The sequence below is a fragment of the Stegostoma tigrinum genome, chromosome 4 (genome assembly GCF_030684315.1).
Source record: "Stegostoma tigrinum isolate sSteTig4 chromosome 4, sSteTig4.hap1, whole genome shotgun sequence".
NCBI classification, from domain to species: domain Eukaryota; kingdom Metazoa; phylum Chordata; class Chondrichthyes; order Orectolobiformes; family Stegostomatidae; genus Stegostoma; species Stegostoma tigrinum.
The window spans coordinates 113,798,465-113,819,801 of NC_081357.1; the positions used below are offsets into that span (position 1 = coordinate 113,798,465).

General features: G+C 37.6%; 1 protein-coding gene across 4 annotated transcripts in view; it reads left to right on the forward strand.

Moving 5' to 3' along the window:
• The window catches only part of kidins220b (kinase D-interacting substrate 220b), a 136,225-nt gene that overhangs the window by 41,205 nt on the left and 73,683 nt on the right, over positions 1–21,337 (forward strand). For all 4 annotated transcript variants that reach the window (XM_059645604.1, XM_048531791.2, XM_048531792.2 and 1 more), the window contains exons 8-11: positions 12,857–13,054; positions 14,039–14,137; positions 15,076–15,174; positions 20,559–20,657. In XM_059645604.1, the coding sequence (XP_059501587.1) occupies positions 12,857–13,054; positions 14,039–14,137; positions 15,076–15,174; positions 20,559–20,657 (495 nt within the window). The remainder of the gene's footprint in view (positions 1–12,856; positions 13,055–14,038; positions 14,138–15,075; positions 15,175–20,558; positions 20,658–21,337) is intronic.

A 21,337-nucleotide genomic window follows, 5' to 3' on the forward strand; every position in this document is an offset into this window, starting at 1 on the left:
TGTATAGAACTTCGTTGAAAGTCTTCTTTGAAAGCCCATGTAAACCACATCTACTGGGTCACCTTCATCAATTCTATTGGTTACACCCTTGAATTCCTGTGTAGATTTAAGCATGATTCGGAAATCCACGTTGACTCTCTCTAGTCCAACCCTGTCACTGTTTTCCAAATGCTCAGCTGTTAATTCTTTTATAATGGACTCTTGATATTTTCCCCATTTATTGATCCAGGGCAGCACAATGTTTCAGTGGTTGGCACTGCTGCTTCACAGTGCCAGGGACCCAAGTTCACTTCCACTCTCCGGTGATTATTTATGTGGAGTTTGCATATTCTTCCAGTGTCTATGTGAGTTTGCGCCAGTTTCCTCCCACAACCTAAAAATGTGTAAGTTAGGTAGATTGGCCATGGCTGAATTGCCTATAGTGTCCAGGGATGTGCAGGTTAGGTGGAACAGCCACGGTAAAATTAAAGTTATAGGGATAGGGTAGGGGGAGTAAGTCTGGGTGGGATTCTCCTTGGAGGGTTTGTGTGTACACGATGGGCTGAATGGATTACTTCCACATTTTGTGGTTAGGTTGACTAGTCTAGAACTCCCACTTTACTCGCTGCCTGCCTGTCTGAAATAGAGAGGTTACGTTAGCTACCCTCCAATCTATAGGAACGAATCCAGAGTCTATAGATTCTTGGAAGATGACCACCAATGCATCCGTTATTTCTCATGCCATTTCCCTATATCCTTCTGGGATGGTTGTCAGAATATGGAGATTTTATCTGTCTTGAATCCCATCAATTTCTCCAATGCAATTTCCCTGCTATTGCTGATTTCCTTCAGTCACTCCCTGCCTCGCAACCCAACATTTCTGGTATGTAGTTAGGAGTAAAAGTAAACTGCTCGGCTCTTTAAGCTTGCCATGCCATTCAGTAAGATTGTGTAGCTAATCTTAATACCCCATGTTTCTGGCTACTTTGATAACATTTCATTTCCTCAGTTATCAAGCATCTACCTACTTCTGCTTCCACCACTTTTTCAAGAAGGGAATTTCAAAGATTTATGACCAACTAGGAGAGAAATTTCTTGTTAGTTGTGTCTTAATTGGGCATTCCCTTATTTTTAAACAGTAACCTCCTAATTCCAGATTCTCCCACAAGGCGAAATCTCATTGTGCATCCAGCCTGATTTAAACCCATCAAGATTGTGCATGCTTTTTAAAAACACGTCACTTCTTACTCTTCTAAACTCAAGTAAATATGAGCCTAAAATAAAAATGGATATGAACCTAATATGCCCAACTCCTCCTCACAAGACAGCTCACTCTCTTCTCTTCTCGCTGAGTTGATTCCAACACTTTTTTACATCCTTTCTTAAATACAAAGCCAGTACTGGTCACAGTACTCCAGATGTGGTCTCATCAATGCTGTAACACTGAAGCATAGCTTCTCTCTTTTGTATTCATTTCTCCTTGCAATAAATAATAAACTTTGGGCTGTCCTAGTTACTTGTATCTACATAGTGACCTTTTGTGATTTCATGCACACATCCGGATCCCTCTTCACTTCGGAGTTCTGCAATCTCTCACCATTTGGGTAGTGTGCTTTTTTTAAAATTCATCGTACTGAAATGGGCAGTTCTGCATCCTTAATTATGCCTCATTTGCCATATCTTTGCCCTCTCATGAACCTATCTCTGTCCCTTTTGAAGAGGATAAGGAAACTATAAAATGTACCTATATAGTTTGTATCATGACGACATTTAGCAACTATATCTTACATCCCTTCACCCAAGACCTCTTTATATAAGTTGTAAAATGTTGAGGCTCCAGCATTGATCGCTATGATGCTGCACTTTTTATACCTTGCCGATTACACAACTTGTTTGCATCGACTGTTTCTTGTTAGCTTGCCAGACGTCTATCAATGCCAATATGTTACCTTCTGTCTTTATTATTATTCTAGAATAATCTTTGACACTTTATCAAATACTCCCTGTATGCCCACATTCAGGACATCACTGGTTCTCTTTTAGCCACCCTATTATTGCTTCAGAGAAATCCAATGAATTTATTTGCAATGACTTTCTTTTCACAAAATTGTGTTTACTCTGCCAGATTATCTTGAACTTTTCAATGTGCCCAGCTATAATGTTAATAATAGCTTCTAATTTCTTTCCTATGACTGCTTTCTGACTGCATTACTTTTTGAATAAAAGAGTTGCATTTGCTAATTTACAACCTTGTGGAAATTTCCCTGATGTAGGGAATACTGGAAAATTTAAAACCATTGCATTGTTCATCTCACCAGGATTATTAGCCCATGGCTCCAACAGTTTGCGCAGGGACACTTTCCTGATGATTTTTTAATAATTTTTCTTCGGTTTGCTGAGTTACTGCTCTTTCTGAGGTGTCACATGTAGTGGAGACTGATGAAAAATGACTATTATTCCTTTATCCCCCGACTTTGTTATTGATTCTCCAGACTCCTTTTCTATGAGATCAAAACTCATTTTGTTAACTTTTTAAATATCTATAGAAACTCTCGTTATCTGATTTTATATTCTGAGCTAACTTTCTCATGTTCTTTAATTTTACCCCATTATTAATCTTTTAGTCATTCTTTGTTTTTTTTTATATTTTGTCCAATCTTCTTAACCTACCAGTTTTGTTGCACAATTAAATGGTTTCTCAAAGCTTGACACCATCTTTAACTGTTTTAGCTCGTCACAAATGGTGGACCGTCCGGTTGTAATTTTTCATTCTTATTGAAATGTGCTTATTCTGAGTATTCTGAATTTTCCTCTGAAAAGTCTGCCACTACACCTGTATTGACTTATTCCTTGATCTTGTTTGCCAGTTTGCTTCAGTTAACCTGCTCCCATGACCTCATAATTGCTCTTATTTAAATTTAAAACACTAGTCTTGGACCCACAGATTGCAAAGCTTCACACATCCTGTCTGTGCCTGTAGTGCCCTTTCATAGACAATCCCTCCCAAAAATCAGTCTCTTTTGAATTTGAAATGAACTATCCCTGCTGAGTCAAGTTTGTTGCAACATGTGTCAAATTAAGGGACTATACTTTACTGCTGCTGCTTTATTATGAGTTGCCACACATGTTTCTTGAGTTCAGTAACCATTGGAATTTGTTGAATGTGAATATAAACTGGCTACCATAATATTTTTGTTAGCGTTTTCTCACCTCTGGACAAGTGGCTTTATCTTTACAAAACATAGATGAACTATTCTTACAAGTGAGTTACAAAAGAATTTTGATTTTTCAAATTATCTGCTTGGACTGCTGAATGAAATGTTTATCCATAATTTTACAGGAAATAATTCACTGTACCCAGTAGACATTTTCAAAAAAAACCTTTTCTGACTTTTTAAAATTTTGCTTTAAAAAATTGCACATACTTCTGATGCTTGATTCAGATATTTTCTGATTTCGGATCTTCATTCAAATTCGGTAACAAAAGTTTCAACCAGTTTGAGAGAGAAGTTGGCAAGTTATAAGATTGGAAACTGGGGCATTTCACTTTTAAACCCATCAATTCACATTCCACACATCAAATTGTCCACTGCTAAGTGGAGAAATGTTATTCTACTAGAGACTTGAGATGAGTCAACGATCATGGAGATGTTTGTTTTGTTTTGAAAGGATCCAGTACTGCACAAAAGTTGAAGAAACTGCATTCATTGAGAATGTGGATGAACTTCATCATGAGTAATTTCTTAAGTTGCTCTATTTTGAATGTTTCCAGATGTTCATGACATGGAAAGATTTTAAATGTACATGAAAATGTGAAAGATGCTGCTGTGGAAGGTTCTTACTTGTACACATCAGATAAAATGCAACAATGCCAAATATCAAAAAGGGAAACAATTTTTATAATGCACGAGAAAGGAGTGCAGGTCAACTTGGTGCTACTATGGCGAAGTTACCAGGAAGCTAAATTTTTTGGATGTTCCTCTTCCAAACAGAGGCCAATTCCATACCTGTTATTATATGGTATATTGTATTGATATGATGGGCTGAACGGCTTCTTTCAGTACTATACCTTTTTCTACAGTTTTAGCAAATGTAAGTAAGCTAAACTGCAAACCCACCTAATAACTGCATTAAAAACAATTTGAGATTCTTGGGAAACTCGGGATTATTCAGCAAGATCTGCCCAATCATAGAATCAAATCTACCATTAGATATTTATGATCTGAGCTTTACATGGCATTAATCTATCTTCATGTGATCAATCCTCTGTCTGTTGGAGACTGCTGAAAAGGTGTGCTGTTTATAATGTGATCTGGTAGTTGTGACGTATGGCCCATGGGCCTCCGCATTATGCTGGTGCTAAAATTCGTTTACTGCATCATTCATTTTTGTGGTCTTCTCAGCTTGATAGCTGTGTTCTACATCCATGTTAAATAGTAGCAGAATGAAAATGCTAGTTCTGCTCAAATGTTAGTGCTTCCAAGAACCAAAATCAATTTGGCATTTTTTCTTTGAGTCCAAAAGCAGTGGTCTTAAGCCCATTTGAGAGCATGCTTGATACATACTGAACAGTTAGAATAGTCATTTTCCACAGGGTGACTTTGAGGCATCCTGTTTTGGTGTCAGTCTTGCACAGTGAGCCTCAGTCTTGCACAGTGAGCGTGTGGCTCAGGTCCTGTTTATGAGATCTCCGTGATAAATTTATATGGCATATAAATTGTTACTGCCTTTTAAATCTAGTGGTCTTGCACCTTTCCTGTTAAGTGCATGATGAAAAGCTTTGACAGATTTATGAAAAAAAACCAGTCAGTTCTGTATTATCAAGGGGTTGATGTAATCTTAGGATATTTTAATATGGATTGTACGATTTGTGTTTCTGCTTTTTGGGTTGATATTAATGGGTTTTCTGAGTGTCTGAAGTGAATACTTAATTTGTAAGTATTTTTGCAGCCATAGTGACTTCTTATAAAACAGCTTTTGAGGTTTAGCTTTAGAATTAATAGGTTTTTGAATATATTGGTAGAGTTATAACCAAACAACTTAAATAAGCTCTAGTTTGGAATGTCAGGATATTTTTTCAAGCTTAAAGGAAATACACCTATACTTAAGAGAAGTGTTTCTTTTAGTTATATTTTGAGTTTGGAACAGTCCTGTGAAGCCCTTTGAAAGGGACTTTGGTGTGAATATTATGTGCATGGTAATTTGACTTCTATACCATGGTCTGTTTTTGGTAGTATAGAAAAGCTAATTTACTTCCCTTCAAATTAAAAAGGAGTGTTTTTTGATGAATAGGATCCTACTTTTACTGTGTGTTCAAAAATCTTATAATGCAAATTCCGAGTAGTTATTTTGGTTTAGTCTATTTTGTTTCCATTTACTTTGTTAATAAACTTCCATTTTATTAGTAAAGCGAAATCTGCAGCATTGAGTGCTTAGTTTCCAATTACTTTGAAACTGAAACAAATCAAAATATGATCTATCAAGCCATATAATGTCTAAAAACAAATGTTCCTATCTGGGATCTGACTTATCTATTTATCACATGAGCTGGGATCATAACACAACACAATAATCTAAATGTGATGCAAGAAGACACTAAAACCAATTTTAAATCTTTGATCCATTAGCACTGCCATGAACATCTGTTAGTTTAATTTGAATTTTGCATCTATCTCACACTCTGTGACCTGTGTGGAGGATGTGTGGGTCAAAAGTAAATCAGTGCATTCAAGGATGATGATGGTGTACAATAGAACCAAAGAGACCACAGTTATCTCTAATTAATCTTTTATATATGTAGGAATAGAGGGAAATGCTGTCTAATGGTATAAACCACTTGATAACCCTGACTTTCTGTAACATATACAGTGTTTACAGAGAAGGATCCACTGTACGTTGCTTGTAGTTTTAAAAATTATGCATGTAAGAATGAAATTTGTTTCAAAACTTTTTTGAATTGTATCAGTTTCAAACTAGATCTGTTGTTTTCATTCTTTTATAGGATGAAAATGGCTCATCTCTAATTGTCCTGTGAAATCACTGGTTTGATAGGCTGTTTCAACCTGAATGGGGTTTAGGTTGAAGCCCTAAAGTTAAACTTGATATTGTGATTTGGAATCACACATAGGCCAAACCAGTTAAGAAAGGCAGATTTCATTGTCATAAAGACACTTAGTGAACTAGTTTTTATGAAGTGATTGTGGTTTCACATTGGCATCACAGTTAAGACCAGCCTTCAATTCTAGATTTTATTAATTGATTTTAAACTTTATGCATTGCAGAGGTGTATTTGAAACCCAGTCCCCCTAGAAATTTGCTTGGTCCTTTAGACTAGTTCACTGACGTCACTACTATCTCAGTCTGCCTTGAATGGTGGTTTGAAACAAGCAGTCAAAATAAGATGCAAAAGCTTGTGGCTACAGGGGCATTGGTAATTACGGTGACAGATATAAATAAAGTATGGCTAACCAGAAAGTGGAAGTGAAATAGTTGTGAAATTATTGAATCTTCATGATATTCTGAAGTGGTTTATGTCTGGTCATTTGCAGAATATAAATTTTGCATGAAAGAAATGTGTCATAAACAGAAAGTGAGATCAGCAACAACTTTCTATTTTAGTGTGGTAAAACGTCGTAAGATCTTTCACAAAAGCATTGTGAAACATAATTCAGAGCAACAAAGTGAGAATAAAAAATCTTCGTTGAAAGTGGTAGTTTTTAAGGCACAGCTTAATGAAAGCAATTAGAATGGCCCAGGAGTTTTAGAGGAGCCTTCCTGGGTAATGGTCACATTATCTGAAAGCACATCCAGCAGAAATGGAATGATTTGAAGTCCTAGATGAACAAAATTGGTGGCGTACAGATTGAGGGTTTGTCACCGGTTGAAGTTTCTGAGAGAAGTAGAGGGGAGAGATCATGAACTTACTGCAACACAAACCAATGGAAAGAACTCTAATTATGCATTTTTAATCAGCTGTGTGCACAGATTGGTGAGGAGAATTTAATGTTGGCACTGTAGTTCTGGTTGACCTTAAGTTTATGAAGTTTTGCAATTGTAGTGAAAGTGGCCTTTCAGTATTCGCCTAGATAACAAAATGTGGAGCTGGATGAATACAGCAGGCCAAGCAGCATCTTGGGAGCACAAAAGCTGACGTTTCGGGCCGAGAACCTGAGATGCTGCTTGGCCTGCTGTGTTCATCCAGCTCCACACTTTGTTATCTTGGATTCTCTAGCATCTGCAGTTCCCATTATCACTATCAATATTCGCCTTCTGTCATCTGATTTTAATATGAGTCCTTCGTAGATTAAGGTGACTTTGTCAAAGAAGACGGCAATAATCTAAAATAGCTTCTCATGAAACCAGCAGTAAATAATGATCAGTCTGAACTGAACTTTACATAATTATAAAACGCACTAAATTTTGTTCTATATCTCCTGGTTGATACACACTTTTGGAACTTGCACATTCTCCCATAATGGTAATCTGCAGGGTAATGCAGTGACATCTATTCACATTCTGCTCTTGGCGCAGCTCGTTATGGTGCTGCAATCCTTACTATGGACAGAGGTTCATCTAGGGGTCGAATATGACTCTGAAGTTGCAAATATTCTAATTTAGCCTTTTGTGGTTGTCAGGGAGAGGGTTAGAATCACAGCTAGTATTTTAATTTTGGGACCAAAATGACTATCTGCATTAGCAACTACAGGCAGTCCCCAGGTTGCAGATGGATTCTGTTCTTGAGTTTGTTCACAAACTGATTTGTATACAAGTCAGAACACAATGCAAGGTAATATAAAATAGCTGTTAGTAAATGCAAGGAATGCTCATGTGTCAGATCTTTAAAATTGTACCCCTGTATGGGATCATGTTTGTCAGCTTGAGTGTTTAGAAGTTGGATGTTTGTCGTTTGCACGTGGCCTCAGAATTATCAGTTGTCATCAAAACTCATTTGGTTTGCTGATGTTCTTTTAGGGAAGTAAATTTGCCATCCTTTATCTGTTTAATTGGTGGAAGTTTTAGCATGTCCATTACAGGATATAATGAAGAGCTTGATAATTTTGAAATGATGGAGGGCTGAGTGAAGTAATAATGAGGTAAAGCTAAGTATTATCGTCGTGCACGTAGGAACATGACAGGCTAATTATGTTGTTCTTTGGCTTTGCATGAGGTAAGGAAGTTGGTTAGCATGTAGTCAGAGCCTGCATTTCAAGTATTGCTTTACGATCCTATATAAATAACTGAACAGATAGTTGAAGTCTTCCTTTATAATGTTGTGGTTCTGGCATGACCCACCACCTTTCTCAGCTAAATTTTAAAAATCTAATGCAATAATTTTCCCTTTTAGGGATCTTTCTGCCGTCGGACTAGTCGCGCTTTCTCAAATTGAAATATAAGTCAGTCCGTCACTGCCTCTATTAGTTTCTTATGTAACTCTAATCTGTTTCTTGATTCATGTTTAACTTTTTAAATCTTTTTAATATTGTATATCAGAACAGAGATAATAACCACATTTTCTACTCTGCACATGAATATGTTAACTAGGAACAGGATTGGTTGATCTGATTGTGGCCTGCGCACCACATTCCCACTTATTTCGCCAATAACCTTTGAATTGCCTCCTTTTGTTTGAACATCTGTCTACCTCTCTCAAAAGTACTCAATGACCTAATTGCCTCCATTTTCAGAGAAGAGTTCCAGAGACTTAATACCCCTGGAGAGTGAATTCCAAGAATTTGTCCCGGTAATAGTGATATATTTTCAAGTCAGAGTTTGAGTGGCTTGGAGGGGAACATTAATGTGGTGGTGTTCTCATTTATCCACTCTCCTTACCATTCTGGATAGAAGAAGTCATAGTTTTGGAAGGTGCTGTCTAAGGCTGTTTTGGTGAATTTCTGCAGTGTCATCTTGTGGAGTACACACACTGCTGATACTGACTGTCAGTGGTGGAGGGAATAGATGATTGCGGATATGGTGCCAGTCAAGAGGACTTCTGTGTCCTAGATGGTGTCAAACCTCTTCAGTGTTGTTGGAGATACACACCCATCCTGGCAAGTAGGGAATGTTGCGTCACATTCCTGACTTGAACCTTGTACATGGTAGGGTGAGGAGGTTAATTACACGCCTCGGTATTCCTAGTCTCTTGCCTGCTCTTGTTGCCATTGTGGTTGTACAGCAAGTCCCATTTAGTTTCTGACCAGTCGTAACCCCAAAATGTTGATAGTGGGTAATTCAGTGATGGTAATGCCAATGAATATCAAGATGGTGGTGAGATTGTCTCTTATTGGAGGTGGTCATTGCCCAATATTTGTGTGGTGTGAATGTTTACATGCACTTGTTAGTCCAAGTCTGGATGTTCAGATCTTGTTGCATTTGACTGTGAACTGTTTCAGTATCTGAGGGGTTGGGAATAGGGCTGAACATTGTGCAATTATCAGCAAACATCACTACTTCTGACTTTGTGCTGGGGGGAAAGTCATTGAAGTAGCTGAAGATGGTTGTGTTCAGGACGCAACCCTGGGGAACTCCTGCAGAGATGTACTGTTAACCAGCTAATCCTGTATCTTAACCAGAGATATCTTGATCTGCAGTCCAGTTGCCTCTTCGTTTCAGCTTGGCTTTCGATTTGATCACAAATCAATCCCTTTCATCCTAAGGAGAAGGCTATGTGACCTTGTTCCACCCTTCATTGTCATGAATTGAGCAAGTAATAAAGGAAGCAAATGGAATTTTTACATTTCTTGCTGTATACCATAGAAGTAGGGAAGTGTTTCTGGAACTGGTCAAAGTTTTAGGTAGACCACACCTAGAGTACTACATGCAATTTTGGTCCCTTACTTGAGGAAGGATGTAGTTGTGTTTGAGGCAGTTCAAAAGAGGTTCACCAGAAGATTGAGCAGTTCAGGTGGAAGTTTAAAAGAATGAGAAGAGATCTAATTGAAGTATACAAGACACTGAAAAGGATTGACAAAGTAGACGTAAAAAGGAAACGTTTTCCCATGAGGGATGATCTAGAATGAGAAGTTGCAGTTTTAGAATAAGGAGCAGCAGATTTAAAACAGAGCTGAGGAGAAATTACTTGTCTCAAAGGTTTACGAATCTGTAGAATTCACTACCCTAGAGTGTGGTGGGTGCCATGACATTACGTAAACTTAAGGAGGAGGGCAGATTTTTAATTAGCAATGGGTTGAAGGTATATGGAGAGAGGGCAGGAATGTGAACTTGGGGCCAGGATGAGATCAGCAATGCTTGTACCAAATTGAGAGCTGGAGCTGCTGAATTGCCTACTTCTCTTGCTCCTAGTTCTAGTGTTCAACCCCATTTTCCTGCTTATTTTCCTCCATGTTGTTTAATCTTGTTTGGTGTCCAAAAATCTGTTAATTGCAGTCTTGAACATGTTTGGTGTCTGACCATCTACCAGTATGTGCAGAGAGAATTCAGAAGATTTCCCATCTTCTGAGCAGAGAGAGTTCCCTTAACTTTGTCCCAAATAACCAAGCCATCTTCTGTGTTTATGTCTCCTTGGTCTGGACACTTCACCCAAGGAAAACAGCCTCTTGGCATTTATCCTGCCACGCTCACTCAGAATTTTTCTGTTTCAATAAAATCATGTGAACGATTATGAGCATATGAATTTGGAGAAGGAGCTGGCCTCTCAGGCTCTTGACCATATTCCGACATTCAATAAGTTCCTTGCTAAACTGCTTACTTGACATTTCCACCTATCTCCAATTATTTTTCAGTTTTTTAATTCCGAAATAATTTCTGATTTCTTCTAAACTCCAGAGAGTATAGACCCATTCTCTTGCAATAAACTTTTTTGGTCTGCTGATGCACGTACTTTTGCTAACTTTTTATGTTTTGTGTGCATGGGCAATTTTTAATAAGTTTTTAACAGTTCAAAAATTCTTTCTTTTCTGCCTTTTTCTTTCCCTTGCTTTATTTGAATAGCTGTGTTATTTGTTCCTTTCAAATTCACTGGAAATTGTCCAGAATTTTGGACAGTCATAAGCAGCGCATCTACTCTTGATGCTAGTTCCTGTTTTGGAACTTGAAAATGTAGGCCTTCAGGTTATACAGTTTGTTGGCATTTGGCCTCATTCATTTCTCCAGTATCTTTTCCTTAAGAAGAAGAAATTACTTCCTCATTCACAGTATACTGCGTCCCACTTTTTTCTGGCATTTTCTTTTCTTCAACCTATGTAATGCCTCTGCCTCTATTCCCCATTATAATTTCTTTTGTCTCAAACTCCTAAGAAGCCCATGTTTACTTAACTACTCTCCTTGTGTATGGAATTTCTCTTGCAATTTCTTGCTACTTCCTCATTTCAAGTTTCCCCTCTGGTCATCCTTGTCTCATTTCTTAAACTCTTCTAATCTTAATACTATCAAGAAGGCTATCAAGCCTTATGAGTCACTACTTTTTATCATCTTCTACTTTCAGTCTATTTAGTTAGCCATTTTTAGTTCTTAATGGACTGTATAATCACAAATTGTGATTTTTTTAAAAAAAAGTTTGTCATTGCTTATCAATTAACTCTTTTAATGTCCCTTTGCCTCTACCAATTGGTTCGCTAATGTCCTTTTGAGAAGAAAACTGCCATCTTTACCTGGTCTAGCTTACATGTGACTTCAGATGCACAACAATGTGGTTGACTGTCAGCTCCCCTCTGGACAATTCGGGATGGGCCATAAATGCTGCCTAATAGTGATACCCTCATTCCATGAATGAATACAGGTAAAAGGATGAACTATACTTAATATTGTGCCTTATACCCAAACTTCAATTGACAAGTTCTTGTGAGATTTGGTGCACAATTATCATATGATCACTTCTCCTATGGGGATTGCTGACAATACAGTTGCACTTTAACCCTTTATCGTTATACAAAACTGATCTCTAAGATAACCTCTGCCTAGAAAATATTGTTCCAGGATACACTCCTAAATATATTACGTGACTTGTGCTCCAATGACTTTTACATAATTTGCCCAGTCTGATTGTACATATATTCTCCACAGAGTATGCGTGCGCTGCGCACACCCCTACTAACTCCTGTCTAGTTGGTTGATTCCTCAGTGTTTACTTTTACCATTGTTTTATGATTTATTGCAACAATGCCTTTCTCACAAACCTGGCACTCAGCACATTTCTTTGCACTGTTTCTTACCTTGTATAGGCTGCCTGTCCAGTGCATCCTATGGCTCAGTTGGGTTTAAAATTGAGTTTGTTTTATCTGCTCTGATCTCCCAACTAAGTTTATAATCACCCCTGAGAGGTAGCTATGTTTAGGAAGAAACTGTTTGGTATTGGGAGAAGAGCCAAGAAAGCAATTTGAGGGAAGTTGCAGGAGTATATTGCAGGAGTTTTTGGCAGAGATTTTAAGGGTCTTCTGCCCTGCAGGGCTGTGATCAGTAGTTGACAACATTCTTTTGATGAGGTTTTAGAGTGTTTTTATTTTTCACACCCAGTCTGGTTCAGTTGTGTCTCATCTTCCTACCCTGATTTCATCCACAAACTATTCTTGGTCTTTATTTCTGCATCCACTGCAGTCGGAAGTAGCATATCTCCACATTTATTTCGTTGTTTGGTAGTGCATAGCATGAGTATTGTTGGGGAAAAAAAAAAGCACACTTTGTTGAAGCTTTTCACCTCTCCCTTTTATCAGAACAGTTTGCAAGCACACCAATATAATGCTGTTGATTGATAGTCGTATGAATTGTCCTGATGAGTGCAAAGCAAAACATTTAGACACGACATCTTTTTTCAGCAATGTCTCTACTTATTAGTCTCTCTGACTTTGCAAAAGGCAAAAATGACGCTTGTCTATTTTAGAAAAGTTTTTATTGAAAACTCTAATTTTTCCACATCATCTTGTAGAACTCTATGACTGCTTTAATAGTGGCAGTTAAAGGCGGCTACACGGAAGGAGTGAAGGAGTTGTTAAAGTACAATCCAAATGTTAATCTGACTGACAAAGATGGGAATACAGCCTTGATGATTGCTGCCAAGGAAGGACACATTGAAATTGTTCAGGATCTGTTGGACGCTGGTACTTACGTCAATATCCCTGACAGGGTTTGTATTTCTTTCATATTATGTTTGAGAGTTTTTTTAAGGTTAATGCCAATTTCAGCTTTTGCAAAAAAACCTTGTTATGTAGTGAAATCACTGACAAACGGATTTTGTAATTTTGACATGATTCAAATCTTTATTCATATTTTTTCTCAGCCACACTATCCTTTCCGAGCAGGTTGGCTGGCTGGGCATTTGCTCACGTTTATTCATAACTTGCTACAAAGAAATCTTTAACCATTGGAATTGATTTAGCTCTTTATTGGCTTTTTGTAGGGAAGCACCTCATCATGATAGTATTGTAGAGGTTGGGTTCTAACTTTACAATTGGTGATGATCTTTTTGAGTATTTACATATCTAATTATGGCTTTGAATGAAAACAAAGTGGTGGAGAAACTCAACAGTCCTAGCAGTGCTTGTGGCGTGAGAAGTCAGGTTAACGCTTTGAGTGATAGGAATTCTTTGGAACTTTGAAAGTTGTGTAATGAAGAAAGTCAAAAATGTTATCTATGTTTCTATCTCTGCAGATGCTATGAGATTACCTGAGTTTGTCCAGTCTGGTAGTATCTTTCAGATCAAAGCAGGACTTTACTTTGAAGTAAATTAATTACTTGCATATCTGTTTGTAAAAGTGTGTTCAAGAGTAGGTTTAAACTTTCCTTATTTTGGCCTTAATATAGTGCGAACACACAAATTAAATTGGTCATGGTTCCTAAGGACCATAAGGCTGCACTCTCATTAGACAGCAACCTCTGGTGGTGGTTAACCCATGGGACAACACACCTTGGATGAGGGAAAAGATTGAGAAAGTGGGATCTTTGGGGTAACCTCAGCCAGTACACGTGCTGTTGGTGTCACTCTGTGTCGTCAATCAGCCATCCAGCTAACTGTGAGAATATTAAGTCTTGTCTTTTAATTTTCCATTGTTGTGGTGTTATGGTTGCTGAGCAAATTTTTACCATGCTGTATGTGCATTTTCTTTTTAGAGTGGAGACACTGTCCTAATTGGTGCTGTGAAAGGTGGACATGTGGAGATTGTGAGGGCTTTACTGCAAAAATATGCGGACATAGATATAAAGGGAACAGTAAGTCTAAACATAAACCAGTAGAAGAGATACGAAGAGTTGCTTAATTTCAAATGTTAATAATTACTTGATTTTTTTTTAAAAAATAAAAGTTATGCATAAAATAGAAAATCATTCATAAATTCAGATTGCAATGATCAAAAACTTCCTCAGCCACCCTGGTATCTTGGGAATGGAGATGAGACATTAACTTGAATTAATTTATTAATTTTTAGTGCCTGTCTATATAGCAGGGTGAACATAATTGTCATATGTCAGAGACTTTGGCAGTTTAAAATATTGCAGCGTTTTTTTTTTTGACGAGGAAACTGAGTGGCAAACTTGACAAAGTCACTTGGTGCGAAGAATTGTTTTAAAAGGAGAAAATCTGGATTTATATAACCTTTCACTAACTTTGGATTCACAAAGTGATTAATAGCTTATACAGTGCTATGATAGTCACTCTTGTGATGATGGGAAATGTAGCAGCCAGTTTGTATATAACAATATATTACAAATTTCAAAGAGAGAAGTGACTCGATAATCTATGCTTAACATTAGAGATTGCAGAATACATGTTTTCCTTAGTCAGGAGAACTTGCCTGCTAATCTTTCCCAAAAAAAAACACCAAATTTTTGCAACCACCAGGTCGGTCCTTTGTTTAGTCACCTCATCCAAAATCGTATATTCCAAAATCATATATCTATGCTAAGTAGTTTCTTGCACTGTACTGCAGGATCAGTCTCGATTATCTGTCCAGTCTCCTGGAATAAGGCCTCAATGCACAGCCTTGTCACTCAGAGCAGAACTAACACCCTTGAGTCAAGGCTGAAGTTTAAGATTGTGTCATGTTGTTTACTCCCAGAGAAGATCAAATTTTCTTGCCCTTTTTGGCAAAATAAAAATTACGTGAAATTATACATTTGCGTAATACTGTAAGTTTTCTCATTCCTCTTAGGATAATAAGACTGCTCTATATTGGGCTGTGGAGAAAGGAAATGCAACCATAGTAAGGGATATTCTTCAGTGCAATCCTGACACAGAAATTTGCATTAAGGTAAGACTGGATACTTAACTGGAATTCATACAGACAGACTTTATACTTGCTTATTACTTTTTCGCTATCATAACATTTTTGTTCTTTCACACCTGCTTCCTGCAGGAAAGAAGATTCAATTTTCAGACATCTTGTCTAATCAGATTGAGATTAGTTTTTATTCTCTCCCTCATTTGAACTACGAGGAATCCTTGCATGTTTGTCATTGAGACTCTAATGTTGTATCTGCTGAGTTAAATCAATTTTGTATAGTTTGATGCTGGAATTAATTAAAATTTCCTGGTCTCGTTTTTTTTATTTACTGAGCATGTAATGGTGTCTGAATGCTGCATGCGATAAGCACTTTGAAAATCAGCCAACAGCTTGCACTGACGGAAATCATGTATTATTTGTTAATATCACATCGCTTTCTAATTTGCATTTCCCCTTTATTAACTTCAAGTATTGTCTCACCAAGCCTTATGGTTGTGCAAAGTTGTTGAACTTTTATATTTATTGCCCCTTAAACACTCTACAGTAAGTTAGTACTTAGCTAGCAATCCAAGCACCATTTAAGCAACGTGATAATTGTTAAGTACTGCCACTCAACCTCCTGGCCCAGAAGATTTTTTAAAAAAAGAGCATAAGACATAGGAACAGAAGTAGGCCATTTAGCCAGTCACAATGACTGTGACAGATCCAATAATCCTAAACTCTACTTTCCTGCCTTTTTTTTGCTCATAAATTCCTTTATCTGTTGAAAATCTGGCTATCTCTGGCTTAACTGCACTTCATGATCCAGCCATAACAGCCCTCTGCAGTAAAGAATTCCATAGTTTCACTGTCCTCTAAGAGAAGAAATTCCTCCTTATCTCTAACTTAAATGTGCAACCTGTTATTCTGAGATTAGGCCCACTGGTCCTAGACTCTTCCACATGGAAAGAGTCTTGGAGCATCTTCCATTATTTCCCCTGGGCATCTTGTATGCTTCAGTAAGGTTGCCTCTCATTATTTTAACCTGTAATGATTACAGGATCAATCTACTCAACGTCTCCTCGTAAGACACTCCTTCCATCCTGGTATCAGCCAGAGAATGGTTTTTGGACATCAAAGCCAGTATATGTTAGATAAGAGCCCAAAACTTCACATTATTCCAACTGTGTTGTGACTGGCGCCTTATATACTTCTAGGAAAAACTCCCTAGTTTTATATTTCATTCCCTTTGAAGTAACGGCTGACGTTCGGTCTGCCTCTTCTAGTCGCTGCTGAATGTGGATGCTAATCGTGGATGAAGATTCTGAAATCCATAACTTTCTGCAGTCTTTCTGCATTTAAATAATATTCCGTTCCTCCATTTCCCCACATTCTGTCTCATCTGTCAAGTTTTTGTCCAGTCACTTAACCTGTTTGTATGCCTCTACAGACTCTAATATCTTCACCAATTGCCTTCGTACCTATTTTTGTGTCACCTCGAACTTGGCTATAATGCATATCTCATCCAAGTCATTATATTGTAAAGAGTTAGGTCCTCTCAATGATCACAGTGGCACACCACAAATAATAATTGGTATCCTGAAAACGTACCCCTCCCGCCCCCAACCCCTAACTGCGTCTTCTGTTAGCTAGCCAGGCCTCTAACTATGGTAGTACATTTCCCCCAACACCCTGGACCATCTTAAGTAGTCTTACGCGTGGTACCTTTTCAAATGCCTTCTGAAAATCCAAACACGTTTACATCCACTGCTTCCCCTTTGTCTATCCAGCTTGTTACCTCCTCAAGAATTTCTACTAAATTTGTCATACGTTATTTCCCCTTCATGAAGTTCTACAATCCCATCAGGTCCAGGGGTTGGATCAGTTTTTATTTTCCCCAGCACCTTTTCTTTCCTAGCAGTAATTATATTTATTTCTTATTCTCCTTTTGCCCCTTCAATCTTTAGTAATTTTAAAATGCTGTTAGCGCCTTCTGCTGTGAAGACTGATGCAATGTATTTATGGAAATCCTTTGCTACTTCCTAGTTCCTAATTAATGTTTTCCTACCCTCATTTGCTTTGTAACTTGTCTTCACTTTGGCTTCTGTCTTCCTATTTATCAATTTAAATGACCTCTTGCTGTCTTTCTTGATATTACTTAAATAAACTTTCAGGGTAAATTTTCTTCTCCTTTCTATTTGTTATCTTTTTGTTTGTTTTTAAAACTTTCCTAATCCTCTGGCTTACCACTAATCTTTGCTACATTGTATTTATTTGCCCCTTCCATCTGACTCTATCCTTAACTTCTCTGATTTAATATGGATGGCTCATTCTGTCCTAGAAACTTGCTTTCCCCACTGGAATATGTTGTTGCTGTAAGCCATGAACTGCTTTCTTAAAGTCTGTTGTTCTTCCTCAACCATATTTGCTACTGGACTCCTTTTCCAGACCACTCCAGTCAGCTCTCCCTTCATTCCTTTTGTAATTATCCTTACTTAAGCTTAGCACTGTTACATTTAACTCGAGTCCCTCCCTCCCAAACTGAATGCTAAGTTCTACCATGTTATGGTCACTGTTTCTGAGGAAATCTTTTATGGTAAGGAAATGTAGGTGTGGAGACTTACTGTTTATAGGCTATGAATTGTTCTAAGTTTTAAATATTACAATTTTTTTTTTGTCTGAACTGTTCTTTTCTGCCTTTAGTTCACCCATCCTTTTCCTCAATTTGTGGTGAATTTTTAACCTGTAAGGTTTGGTTTGGGAGCTGAAGGTGGGAAAGGCATGAGTTTAGGTCCAAAGGGGTTGGGGACTGAAATGTTGTACTTAACACTGGAAATTTTAACATGATCCCATTCTCTGACATGTAGCTAGTGTGCCTCTAAGAGGTGCTTGGGGATGGTGGGTCTGGAAAAGAAATGAAAATTTAGTTGTATTATTCTCACTTTTAACATGGTTTTCAAAACCGTCTGAAACCCGAGAGCGCAGCAGGTGTTGATGGGGGCCATGAATCTAATAGGCTGGAAAGCCTTTAAATGCTGAATCGTATCAACTGTTTTGATGCCTTATTGAAAGACTTATCCTCACTGGGCTTGTTCTGAGAGCTGCGTTGCTTTGGACTAATAGACTGCAAGCTACTTGGGGGAAATAAAAACAAAGTTGCTTGAAAAGCTAAGCAGGTCTGGCAGCAAGTGTGAATGAAGAAACAGTTAATGGAAGGGTCAACTGATCTGAAACGTTAACTCTGTTTTTTACCTTCACAGATGCTGCCAGACCTGAGGTTTTCCAGCAACTTTGTTTTTGTTGCAGATTTACAGCATCCATAGTTCTTTCGGTTTTTATTTCACAAGTTACTTGAAGCTATTTTTAGAAGGTAATTGGCAATCTAGATATCCACCAACTGTAAATTGTCTGAATAGGTGTTAATTACTGTAACAGGAAGATGATCCAAAACTTGCAACTTGGGAATGAGTCGTCATTGAACAATTACTTGGAACATCAAAATGGCCATCAGCCTTGAGCTCAGGCTGAAGGTGATGTTAATGTTGACTAGCTGTGACATTTATCATGCCAGGATTTGTTTGTGCAGGCACATCAGTTTGTGGAGTACTTCAGTGCCAATGCATGCTTAGACTGCCCCACCTTTATTTCACATTTACAACTAGTTTGTAAAATTTAGACCAAGCTTGTGTAAAAGGCCATACTCCAGCCGGCTGGTTCCAAGTACAGTGTACAAGTGAAAGATTCTGGAAGAAGATTCTGTTGTAATCAGTAGCTGTTTCTTGACCTGAGGCTCACGAGTGAAACAATCAACAGAGACAAGCACCACTGACGAGATCCTCTTCAAGCCCCACACCATCTTGACTTGGAACTGAATTTTCGTTCCTTCAGTGCTGCTGGTCAAAATCCTATAATTCCTTTCCCACCTGCTCTTGGGCATGTCAATGCCACTTGAAGTGCAGCACTTCAGTAAGTTAGCTCATCACCTTCTCATGGGCAATAACTGGTCATCTAGACAGCAGTGCCAAAGCCCGTAAATGAATAAGAAGGATTCTGATGACTGACATTTATATTAAAGCTAATTTCACATGCACGAAGTAAGAACTAGCTAGATTTGATTGGGTAGATTGAAAGGAATGATGGTATAGAAGCAGGGAAACATAAGATCACATGATGTAGGAGCAGAAGTAGGTCAGTCAGCCCAATGAATCTGCTGCAGTCTTTCTTTGAGATGATGGCTGATCTGATAATCCTCAACTCCACTTGCCTGCTCTTTCCTCATTATTCTTGATTCCCTTACCAATTAAAAATCTATCTCATTCTTGAATATTCCAACCTTTACAGCATCTGCAGTAAGCAATTTCACTGACTCACCACTGTTAGGACAGGAATGAGGAACAATTTCCTTTCTAACTGGCAATCGCTTCTTTTGAGATTCTGCCTTTATGCCTGAGATTCTCCCACCTGTTCCATGACGGAAGCTATAAGAGTGACCAGTAGTGAAATGGAATAATTAATCGACAGAAGAACATTTCTGTTGTGTGGAAGTTGGTGGGAGACTAAAGAGAGCTTTTACCTGCATTTGGCTTGTGCCATATCTGGCCTAAATGCACTTGATGTTGACTCTGGATGCATTAAGGTACTTTCTTTATTTTCAGATATTGGTATTTCTGTGGTCACTAAATTTAGTTTGACTTTTGAAAAGTATTGCAATGATATCAGCAGACGGTGATATTTCATATTACAGTACTGAAACACACACTATGCTTCAAGCATTCCCAATTTACTATTACATTATTTGTTGACATAGAACGGAATTCATGGAAGTATGTTATTTCACCAAATTTCAAGTGGCTGGAGGCCATTCAGCCGGCTTCTGCACCTGCTTAGCACCATTTTCTAATCTTTTACCTGTATCCAAGCATATTGTTTCTAAATAAAGATTCACCTAATGATCTTTTGAATGTTTTGTTTGTACCTGCCTCCTACCACATTTTAAGGTAGTGCCCTATTCACAGTGCATAATTTTTTTCCCCTCTTGGCACATCTGCTTCCCTTACCAATTAATTCAAGTCTGTGCACTCTTGTTTTTGATCATTTTATAAAGTGGGAATAATTTCTCCTTATCTACTTTGCCCTGGACCCTTATGATTTTGAAAACTTCTTTCAGACCCCTATTTTCAAATAAAAGTCTTGTGATTAAGCACAGATTAAGCTAATTGACCATGTCTTTTTGTGTTTTCTCCTGAATTATTCTTAAGGTAATTAGCATAGAGTTATTTGTTGCAGTGTTTTTGAGAATTGCTAACTCCTCAGTGACATAATGTATGAAAAATGTTCTTTTGGGGGTCTAGGCAATATAAAGTGGAATACAGTACAATACAATATGTTAGTCACTGATTTTAAAATGAAATAAATCTTTTTTGCATTTTCAGGATGGTGAGACACCTCTCATTAAAGCAACTAAAATGCGAAATATTGAAATAGTTGAACTTTTATTGGATAAGGGAGCCAAAGTATCAGCAGCAGATAAGGTAACATAATGTGTGTTTAATGTGATAAGCGTTGTTTCTGCAACATCTTGCAGCTGTTGTCTTAAAACTTAACCACTGAACATGACTAGGCATGTTGTAAGCCTTTAATTGAAAATGAATAGTTCAGTGAAATATTATGTGAAATTGTAACTTTTTGAAACCATTTGGAATACAGGACAGAGTCAATGTGAAATCCAGTAAATTTGAAAAAGTTGTATTTTCATATTTATTGAAACCTGAACTATTTAAAGAATAGGAGGTTGAATGCAAATGATGTGCAGTTGAGTTTCCTTTTGAAAGGCAGGAAGGGTTGATTTTAGAAATGGAGGTGCCCATGATAAGTCACTTTTAAGTACTTTGCATATCTTCTATTAAGATACTTGTGACTTAATTTTTTAAAAAATTATGAATGCCAATTATTTGCAGTTGCACTTAATTCTAAACAATTGGTGGTTGCATGCTTTCATGTTGCTTTCTGGGTGAGATGCAGTAATTCCCAAAATTCCTCTGGAATGATAATGTGTGCAAAAGGGAGAATGAAAATTGAAATTGTAAGCTGTGTAAAACAAAAAGATTAATTGAGCTGCTCTTTTTAAAAAAATAAAATGTGCTTTTCAAAGTAAAGGGGAGTGAACAATGAGTTTTTCCCCCCACTCCACCTAGAGATAAAATTCTGTACG